At 31.1% G+C, this 10,231-nt stretch overlaps 3 protein-coding genes across 3 annotated transcripts; all 3 read left to right on the top strand.

The window, feature by feature from the left end:
- Positions 1 to 234: 234 nt before the first annotated feature.
- On the top strand, positions 235 to 701 carry LOC112462153 (the record flags this gene model as incomplete). Its single annotated transcript, XM_025027783.1, has 1 exon — positions 235 to 701. A coding segment is annotated over one exon (467 nt), but the record flags the coding sequence as incomplete, so codon positions are not given.
- A 2,751-nt stretch (positions 702 to 3,452) lies between these two features.
- On the top strand, positions 3,453 to 4,948 carry LOC112462151 (putative gustatory receptor 28a). Its single transcript, XM_025027779.1, has 3 exons — positions 3,453 to 4,529; positions 4,692 to 4,778; positions 4,853 to 4,948. The coding sequence occupies exons 1-3, from the start codon at positions 3,453 to 3,455 to the stop codon at positions 4,946 to 4,948; spliced, it is 1,260 nt and encodes a 419-aa protein (XP_024883547.1).
- An 805-nt stretch (positions 4,949 to 5,753) lies between these two features.
- Positions 5,754 to 7,808, top strand: LOC112462152. The gene is made up of 3 exons (XM_025027780.1): positions 5,754 to 7,134; positions 7,291 to 7,377; positions 7,450 to 7,808. Exons 1-3 carry the CDS (start codon positions 6,070 to 6,072, stop codon positions 7,543 to 7,545), a joined length of 1,248 nt encoding a protein of 415 aa, XP_024883548.1. The 5' UTR covers positions 5,754 to 6,069; the 3' UTR covers positions 7,546 to 7,808.
- Positions 7,809 to 10,231: the final 2,423 nt, after the last annotated feature.

Below are 10,231 nucleotides of genomic sequence, written 5' to 3'. Positions count from 1 at the left end.
TTTCTTCAGACCTTACTGGAGCTCTCTTTGAAATTACCTCCGAAATCATATCAGAATTTATCTATACTGATCCATACCAAGGACATTCTTGGATTCCTTTTTGTAGTCGTGCATGTACCGGTATATTATTCCAAAATGCAGATTGATGCCTCGCGCAAGGTTCTTCTACTATACATCTTCTTACTGGGATTTATAATGGATATGCTATATATGATTGTGTTTGCGTATTAAAAGCTTGCTTCAAACAAATCGCCGATAATCTGATAAATCTACGAAAACTCGCGACGAATGATGAGCCATATCTTTTGAGCGATACTTATCACGAGGAGAGGAATTCATTTCGACTGATGGAGATCATAGCTTTGAAAAAGCAGCACCTGGCAATCAACGACGCAGTGCAGATGTTAAAAATGGTCTTCAGTTTACACCTTCTTTCAACGATAGTTATGACTTTCACTCAAATCATCTTCAACCTGTACTTTTACGTAGTGCGAATACAAGGGGGTTCATCTATGAGCACTCAGGAAAGACATATTTATGATATGGCCTTTGTTACAGCTGTAACATATTATTCTGTAAAAATGTTGTTGATAGTATGGGCTTGTGAGACCGGCAAGAACGAAGCCATGAAGATCAGTAGCACCGTTCACGACGTGTTCAATAGCACCAACAATAAGCAAATAAAATATGAGGTGAATTAAAGAACCAACAACTTTAGTGGCATATTTTATATATTTTTTAAATTATGTCCCGCACACATACTAATGCAATTTTCAATATATTAATTTACCAGATTTATAATAACATCTCTTAATCCTATATTTGAAAATTTTTTGATCTAAAATTGTAGTTGCAGCTATTTTCCTTACAATTATCGCATTGCGAAAATGTATTTTCCACAAAGGGGCTTACTGTGGACGCAACACTCCTTACTGCGGTGAGTGATCAATCATTTGCCTTCATTAAATAAATGCTGCAGGTATGTTTAGCTTTATTTTATGATATTGTTCTTTTAGATGGTAGGTGGCATTACCACGTATATATTAATCTTGATACAATTCCTATTTATGTCGAGTTCTTGCGATGGCAAATCTTTTTGAAACATATGATCTAGATTAACCGAGAGATATTTTGAAAAAATACTTTAAATGTACCTATTTTTATCACTGTAAGTAGAATATCGTTGCGAGCAAAGTCTCCGATGGTGCTTTATGCTTATGGAGATATTTGCATGCATTGAACCTCCGGAAGAATACGGTCACTCAAATATTCGCAATTTTCAGGAGAGGGAAAAAACAAAATTAATTCAATTTTTGTAAAATGTAAGATAATTATCGTAATTACAAGTATGATATTTTGTTATAATAAAACTTGATACTGTTTTTTAAAGAGGTCTGATATGATTCAGTTGATAATTCACTTTTGAAGCTACACAATCAGCGACCGCAACATAGAACCGGTTTAAAAGAATAATGACACTTCTGCCCTGTGCGACGGATTTCGCATATAAACTTGTGACACTGTTCTAGCACACAAGTAACATTTTAGGCATACTTTCTATGGGTTTAACTTACACACAATTGAATCAAATTGTGATAGTATTCTTCTAGGGGATACATATATGTAAAATTTAATTTCTTAATTGCTCTTGCGTTATAAATTCTATAAATTAAAACTTAAATTAATAAATTAGCGCTGAATGTAAAATATATTTCTGATATGTAAAAAAATATATAATTAATATGTTAAATCGTGTTTCGGATAAAATGTCGCTCTGCGATTATTAACAGTATATATAACAAATAATATATAATATATAACAAATAGATAAAAGAAATATTACATTTTTATTGCATTGATGTTAAATTGATGGCGATATTAATATGATAATTTAGTAATAAATGCAATCCTGCAAATTAGAAATTATATTATATATAGATATATGTATATATAATTTTCTTGAATTAACGGAGAGTTGCGATTTTAACATTTGCTAGCTTATATGATAGAAAACAGTTAATATCTCTAATGTTGGAGATATTTGATTTAATTAGGCAATAATAAAATAAGTTAATAGAAATGTATGTAGTATTTCTACTTTATGCTGAGTCAACATTATACTTTCACAATAATAGAAATATTATATCTGCATCGGTTTGTTTCATCTAATTAAAAAGTTATATATTTACAATAACAGTCTCAAAAATAATGTTTTTATTCAATGCGGATACATACAGTTCATAACTAGATTGCCATTTATCGTAATATTCTGATTTATAACTAAATAGAAAAGAAATAAACATAAATAATTACGTGAAATTGTTAGTATTATTTACAGTCATTGTTAAAGAATTTAAGTTCAAAACTACGAACAATTGCTACCTTCGAGCGAAACGAGGCTAATGGAATGTTTTGTTATGCGTCAAGTAACGATGGTGCTTTTCGATGGATAACTGTACTCTCAAGAGCCAATGTGTAGAATAATGATGTGTAACTGTTGCGACTCATCAAATTAAGTATGCAAACATGAAACAGATAATATCGACTGCACGTGGATGAATAATTCTCTAAAATATAGCAGTTTTCTCCTTTTTGACTTTTTGCTTCAAAAATTTATATCTTATTGTATGTATAGAATATTTGATATTTTTATGAGACAATGTTGAAATCAATATTTTGTGTTTTACCTCAATTTTAATTTTCATTACATCAATATCGACAGTTCTTAAATTAATAATTTAAAATGCCTTAAGCATAATTACATATCTAATTTCAATAAAAGATAATGGAAAAGAAATACATAAAAAGTTTTCATTTAATTAATTAAAACATTATATAGCATGTATATTCACAAAATATCAGAAAAGAATAAAAATAAGGTACATTGCTAATAATCATAGCAACTCGGAGAAAATCTTACCCTGAGTCCAACAGCAACATTTATGTAAAGTAAAAATTTGCCTTTTTGTTCTTGAATTTATATCAGCACGAGATATATCAGCTATAACTTTCTATTTACCTGTATATGAATATAATGGAAAATTGTGAATATCTTGATAATGTTCGTTCGTTTTGTACAAGTTTTAGATGCGCAAGATTATGAATTATGTGACACAGCAATTATATACATCATTTTATGCGTGCTTCGGAGATGATAAGCAAAAAGTCGTAGTTACATTATGACATAAAAAATTCCTAAGTTCTGTTTTGCAACATGACACAATAATTGTTAGTTAGTTTTAAAATTAAATTCGTCAGGTGCAGATAGACTGGAAGAAATTTATTTCAGTTTATTTATTAGTTGTAGGAATACAGCAGAAAGTTATACTTTTAAAAAAGAAATTCTTGTAAACTTGTTGATATAAAAGTGCACTGATAACATAATTAATATTTCTTATATAGATTATAGTCTGTGATATAGATTATCATTTTTCAATAACAATTCAGTGAACATGTTCAACATGTCATCGATGTTCCAAGGACTCAAAAGAAAAAGAAAAGGAAAAATATGGCAGCTATTCTGCGCTACGGATTTTGAATCCTTCATGTATCCGTGTTTCATATTTTGCCGTATTCTGGGAATATTTCCATACAAAATCAACGCTTCGACCATCAAGACTTGCAAACCACGCTATATTCTTTCGACTATCAGTATCGGCGTTTTTTGCATACTCGGATTAATACATCTCTATGATATAAATTTCTCAACTTCTAAAAGGAGTTTACATGAAGACATTGAGACAAGCACGAAACTTCAACAAAACTGTTTCTCCATTATTGGTGTTTTCATGGCAGTCACCGCATTCGTTCTGAGTGGACCACGAATGCGTTTTCTTCAGACCTTGTTGGAGCTCTCTTTGAAATTACCTTCGGAATCATATCAGAAATTATCTAGTCTGATCCATGTCAAGGACATTCTAGGATTCTTTTTTCTAGTCGTGGAATTTCTGATAATTGTTATCAAGTTGCAAGAGATGGCTGATGTCTGGCAAACTTCTTTTCTAATTTACAATTGGTTGCTGATTTTTCAGATGGATATGCTATATATGAATTGTGTTTGCATATTAAAAGCTTGTTTCAAGCAAATCAACGACAATCTGGTGAATCTGCGAAAAGTCGTGACGAATGGTGAGCCATATCTCTTGAGCGGCACCTATCACGAGCAAAGAATTTCATTTCTACTGATGGAGATTATAGCTTTGAAAAAGCAGCATCTGGCAATCAGCGACGCAGTACAGATGCTAAAAATGGTCTTCAGTTTGCACCTTCTTTCCACAATACTTATGACTTTCACTCAAATTATCTTCCATCTGTACTTTTACTTAATGCAAATATACCTGGGTTTATATCTGAGCAATGAAGAAAGACAGATTTTACGTAAAGCCTGTATAGGCCTTGTAACATATTACTCTATAAAATTGGTGTTGATAGTGTGGGCCTGCGAAACCGGCAAGAATCAAGCCATGGAAATCAGTAGCACCGTTCACGACGTGTTCAATAGTGCCAGTAATAAGCAAATAAAATATGAGGTAAATTTTTATAAAAAATTATAACTTTAGTGGCATATTTTATATAAATCTTTCTAATTATGCGTCGCATATACTAATGCATTTTTTAATATAATAATTTTCCAAATTTATAATTACATCTTTTAATCCCGTATTTAACAATTATTTGTTCTGACGTTGCAGATGCGACTATTTTCTTTGCAAATATCGCATTGTGAGAATACGTTTTCCGCAAAGGGGCTTACTGTGGACGCTACGCTCCTTACTGAGGTGAGCAATTACTCATTTGCTTTCATTAAATAAATGTATATTTAACTTTATTTTATGATGTTGTTCTCTTTTAGATTGCAGGTGCCATTATCACCTATGTATTAATCTTGATACAATTCCTGTTCATTTCGAGTTCTTGCGGTGGAAAAACTTTAAAGGATACGCTCTAGTTAACAAAAAGATGCATTGAATCGAACACACATGGCCGAACATAGAAGATACCTTAGAGCAAGACAAGGTTGAAGGAATATTTTGTTATGCTTCAAGTAATGATAGTGCTTTTCGATGGACAACTGTATCCTCAAAAGCCATTGTGTAAACTAATGATGTCCAAATGCTGCGACCCATCAAATTAAGTATGCAAACATGAAACAGATAATATCGACTGCACGTGGATGAATAATTCTCTAAGATATGGCAATTTCCTCCTCTTCGATTTTTTTGCTTCAAAAATATCTTATTGTATGTATAGAATATTTGATATTTTTATGAGACAATGTTGAAATCAATATTTTGTGTTTTACCTCCATTCTAATTTTCATTACACCAATATCGACAGTTCTTAAATTAATAATTTAATCTACTTTAAGCATAATTACATATCTAATTTCAATAAAAGATAATGTCAAAGAAATACATAAAAAAATCTTAATTTAATTAATTAAAACATTATATAGCATGCATCTTCACAAAATATCAGAAAGGAATAAAAAGTAGATACATTGCTAATAATCATAACAACTTGGAAAAAATTTTACCCTGAGTTTAACAGCAACATTTATGTAAAGTAAAAAAGTTTGTTTTTTATTCTTGAATTTATATCAGCATGAGATATATCCGCTATAACTTTCTATTTAATATATATGAATACAATGGAAAATTGTGAATATCTTGATAATGTTCGTTTTGTACAAGTTCTAGATGCGCAAGATTATGAATTATGTGACACAGCAATTATAACATACATCATTTTATGCGTGCTTCGGAGATGATAAGCAAAGAGTCGTAGTTACATTATGACATAAAAAATTCCTAAGTTCTGTTTTGCAACATGACACAATAATTGTTAGTTAGCTTTAAAATTAAACTCGTCAGGTGCAGATAGACTGGGAGAAATTTATTTCAGTTTATTTATTAGTTGTAAGAATACAGCAGAATGTTTTACACTTAGAAAAGAAATTCTTGGAAACACGTTGATATAAAAGTGCACTGACAACATAATTAATATTTCTTATATAGATTGTAGTCTATGATTTATATTATCGTTCTTCAATAACAATTCAGTGTAAACATGTTCAACACGTCATCGATGTTCCAAAGACTCAAAGCGAAAAGAAAAGGAAAAATATGGCAGCTATTCCACGCTACGGATTTTGAATCGTTGATGTATCCCTGTATCATGTTTTGCCGCATTCTGGGAATATTTCCATACAAGATCAACGCTTTGACCATCAAAATTTGCAAACCACGCTATATTCTGTCGACTATCATTATCGGCGTTTTTTGCGTCCTCGAATTAATAAAACTCTATGATCTCAATATTTCTAAAAAAAGTTTAATTAAAGACTTTGAGACAAGCAGGATACTTTATAATAACTGTTTCTCCATTATTGGTGTTTTTATGGCAGTCATCGCATTCATTCTGAGTGGACCACGAATGCGTTTTCTTCAGACCTTGTTGGAGCTTTCTTTGAAATTACCTTCGGAATCATATCAGAAACTATCTAGGCTGATCCATGTCAAGGACATTCTAGGATTCTTCTTTCTAGTCGTGCTATTGCTGATGTATATGATCACAGTGCAGGATAGTGTCTGGCGCCAGTTTCTTGTATCGTACATATACTTGTTGACGTTTCAGATGGATATGCTATATATGAATTGTGTTTGCATATTAAAAGCTTGTTTCAAGCAAATCAACGACAATCTGGTGAATCTGCGAAAAGTCGTGACGAATGGTGAGCCATATCTCTTGAGTGGCACCTGTCACGAGAAAAGAATTCCATTTTTACTGATGGAGATTATAGCTTTGAAAAAGCAGCATCTGGCAATCAACGACACAGTACATACGCTAAAAATGGTTTTCAGTTTGCATCTTCTTTCCACGATACTTATGACTTTCACTGAAATTACCTTCTATCTGTACTTTTGCTCAATGCAAATACACCTAGCTTTAGATATGAGCTATGAACAAAAACAGGCTATTCTTGTAGCCTGTGTTCTAGGTGTAACATTTTTGTCTATAAAATTGGTGTTGATAGTGTGGGCCTGCGAAACTGGCAAGAATCAATCCATGGAAATCAGTAGTACCGTTCACGACGTGTTCAATAGTGCCAGCAATAAGCAAATAAAATATGAGGTACATTTTTATAAAAAATTATAATTTTAGTGGCATATTTTATATAAATCTTTCTAATTATGCGTTGCATATACTAATGCAATTTTTAATATAATAATTTTCCATAATTACATCTTTTAATCCTGTATTTAACAATTATTTGATCTGACGTTGCAGATGCGACTATTTTCCTTGCAATTATCACATTGTGAAAATACGTTCTCCGCAAAGGGGCTTACTGTGGACGCTACGCTCCTCACTAAGGTGAGCAATCACTCATTTGCTTTCATTAAATAATTGTAAATTTAGCTTTATTTTATGATGTTATTCTTTTAGATGGCAAGTGGCATTATCACCTATGTATTGATCTTGATACAATTTTTGTTCATTTCGAGTTCTTGCAGTGGAAAAACTTTAAAGGATACGCTCTAGTTAATAAAAAGATGCATTTAATCGAACACACATAGCCGAACATAGAAAAGATATTTTTAATATTTTTTTTTTATCTTTATAAGTAGGTTATCGTTGTGAGTAGAGTCTTTCGTGGTGCTTTATAGTTATAGAGAAACTTGCATATACTTATGTAATACATATACATAGAGAAAATCTTATATCACATATGTGTTAATAACCAGTTGTAAAGGGATACGTTTTGTTTATTTAAGTGCACAGTCAAATTATGTACAACGTAATAAAGTCATAATTGAGCATTCTATTTGGATAATCGATTGAACATTCTGTTTGAATAAAAATATAGAGTTTAAAAATAATTAGATTTTATTAATGGAACCTTGAGATAGTTGTCGATCCATGTGGATTATATGCAGTGTGTATGTCATATGCTTCGTGTATGTACGAATGATTCATATTGGAGGATTCATAAGAAATTACAGATTATTTCTTTATGTTTACGTTCCATTGATGACGAGTGTCGATTGAAGAGCGCCATGATTACTTCACGACTAACAAGTGATCCATTGAGTCCTTACTACTTGACACTCTAACAGTTTTAAATTCAATATATATATATATTTGGTAGTTTATATATATAGTACGTTTGGTAGTTTATATATGTAGAAAACAGTTAATATCTCATATGTTGAAGATGTTTGATTTAATTAAGCAATAATAAAACAAGTTAATAGAAATGTATATAGTACTTCTACTTTACGATGAGTCAACATTATACTTTCACAATAATAGAAATATTATATCCGCATCGGTTTGTTTCATCTAATTAAAAAGTGATTTCTGTGCGACAGCAGTCTCGAAAATAATGTTTATTCAATGCGGATACATACGGTTTATAGATAGATTGCGATTTATCGTAATATTTTAATATATAACTGAATAGAGAAGAAATAGGCATAAATGATTACGCGAAATACATTGTTAGTATTATTTACAGTCATTGTTAAAGAATTTAAGTTAAAAATTACGAACAATTGCTACCTTCGAGCGAGACAAGTCTAAAGGAATATTTTGTTATGCAAGTAATGATGGTGCTTTTCGATGGACAATTGTACTCTCGAGAGTCAACGTGTAGAATAATGATGTGCAATTGTTGCTACCCATCAAATTAAATATGCAAACATGAAACAGATAATATCGACTGCACGTGGATGAGTAATTTTCTAAGATATGGCAATTTCCTCCTCTTCGACTTTTTGCTTCAAAAGTTCATATTTTTATTGCATATATAGAATATTTGATGACACAATGTTGAAATTTATTTTTTGTGTTTTTTTTCCATTCTAATTTTTATTATACTAATATCGACAGTTCTTAAATTAATAATTTAATCTGCTTTAAGCACAATTACACATCTAATTTCAATAAAATATAATGAAAAAGAAATAGGAGTATAAGAAGCTTTTAATTTAATTAATTAAAACATTGTATAGCATGTATATTCACAAAATATCAGAAAAGAGTAGAAAAAGTAGGTGCAATTCTAAAAATAATAGCAAATTGGGAAAACATTACCCTGAGTCCATCAGCAACATTTATACAAAATAAAATTTGCCTTTTTGTTCTTGAATTTATATCAGCACGAGATGTATCTGCCATAACTTTCTATTCACCTACATATAAATATAATGGAAAATTGTGAAATATCTTGATAATGTTCGTTCGTTTTGTACAAGTTCTAGATGCGCAAGATTATGAATTACGTAACATAGTAATTATACATCATTAACTTATGCCTGTTTAGGAGGTGATAAGCAAAAGATCGTAGTCAGGTACATTATAACATAAGAATTCCTAAGTTCTGTTTTGTAATATAACGCAATAACTGTTAGTAGTTTTAAACTCGTCAGGTGCAGATGGACTGCGAGAAATTTATTTCAGTTCATTTATTAGCCGTGAGAACACAGCAGAAAGTTATTAAAAAAAATTTTTCTAAACACGTTGATGAATAGTGCACTGATAACATAATTAATATTTCTTATATATTAGTCTATGGGTTAGATTATCGTTCTCCCATAACGATTCGGTGGACATGTTCAATTCATCATCGATGTTCCAAGGATTCAAAGAAAAAAGAAAAGGAAAAATATGGCAGCTATTCCGCGCTACGGATTTTGTGTCGTTGATGTATCCTTGCTTCTGGTTTTGTCGTATTCTGGGAATATTTCCATACAAGATCAACGCTACGACTATCAAGACTTGCAAACCACGCTATATTCTGTCGACAATTATTATCTGCGTTTTTTGCATTCTCGAATTAATAAATCTTTATGACTTCAATATTTCTAAAAATTATGTAACTGAAAACGTCGGGACACCCGAGTTAATTGATTTTAATTCTACCCATATTGTAGGTGGTTTCATAGTAGTCACCACGTTCATTTTGAATAGATTACGAATGCGTTTTCTTAAAACCATACTGGAGGTCTCTTTGAAATTACCTACGAAATCATATCAGAATTTATCTAGACTGATTCATGCCAAGGACATTATTGGATTCTTCTATATAGTCGTACAAATACCGATATATTTCAGCTTAGAACTTAGTGTCTTGCGCAAGTCTCTTCTACTATACATCGTTTTGCTGGATTTACAAATGAATATGCTATATATGAATTGTGTTTGCATATTAAAAGCTTGTTTCAAG

The sequence above is a fragment of the Temnothorax curvispinosus genome, unplaced genomic scaffold (genome assembly GCF_003070985.1).
Source record: "Temnothorax curvispinosus isolate PA1 unplaced genomic scaffold, ASM307098v1 QBEX01011986.1, whole genome shotgun sequence".
Taxonomy (NCBI): Eukaryota; Metazoa; Arthropoda; class Insecta; order Hymenoptera; family Formicidae; genus Temnothorax; species Temnothorax curvispinosus.
This window is presented reverse-complemented; position numbering and strand designations above follow the sequence as displayed.

Bases quoted from the DNA above. Each gene is read 5' to 3' on its own strand.
- LOC112462152 (XM_025027780.1), top strand. From the start codon at position 6,070: ATGTTCAACACGTCATCGATGTTCCAAAGACTCAAAGCGAAAAGAAAA. The intron at 7,135-7,290 runs GTACATTTTTAT...CTGACGTTGCAG, and splicing joins ATAAGCAAATAAAATATGAG to ATGCGACTATTTTCCTTGCA. The intron at 7,378-7,449 runs GTGAGCAATCAC...TTATTCTTTTAG, and splicing joins ACGCTACGCTCCTCACTAAG to ATGGCAAGTGGCATTATCAC.
- LOC112462151 (XM_025027779.1), top strand. From the start codon at position 3,453: ATGTTCAACATGTCATCGATGTTCCAAGGACTCAAAAGAAAAAGAAAA. The intron at 4,530-4,691 runs GTAAATTTTTAT...CTGACGTTGCAG, and splicing joins ATAAGCAAATAAAATATGAG to ATGCGACTATTTTCTTTGCA. The intron at 4,779-4,852 runs GTGAGCAATTAC...GTTCTCTTTTAG, and splicing joins ACGCTACGCTCCTTACTGAG to ATTGCAGGTGCCATTATCAC.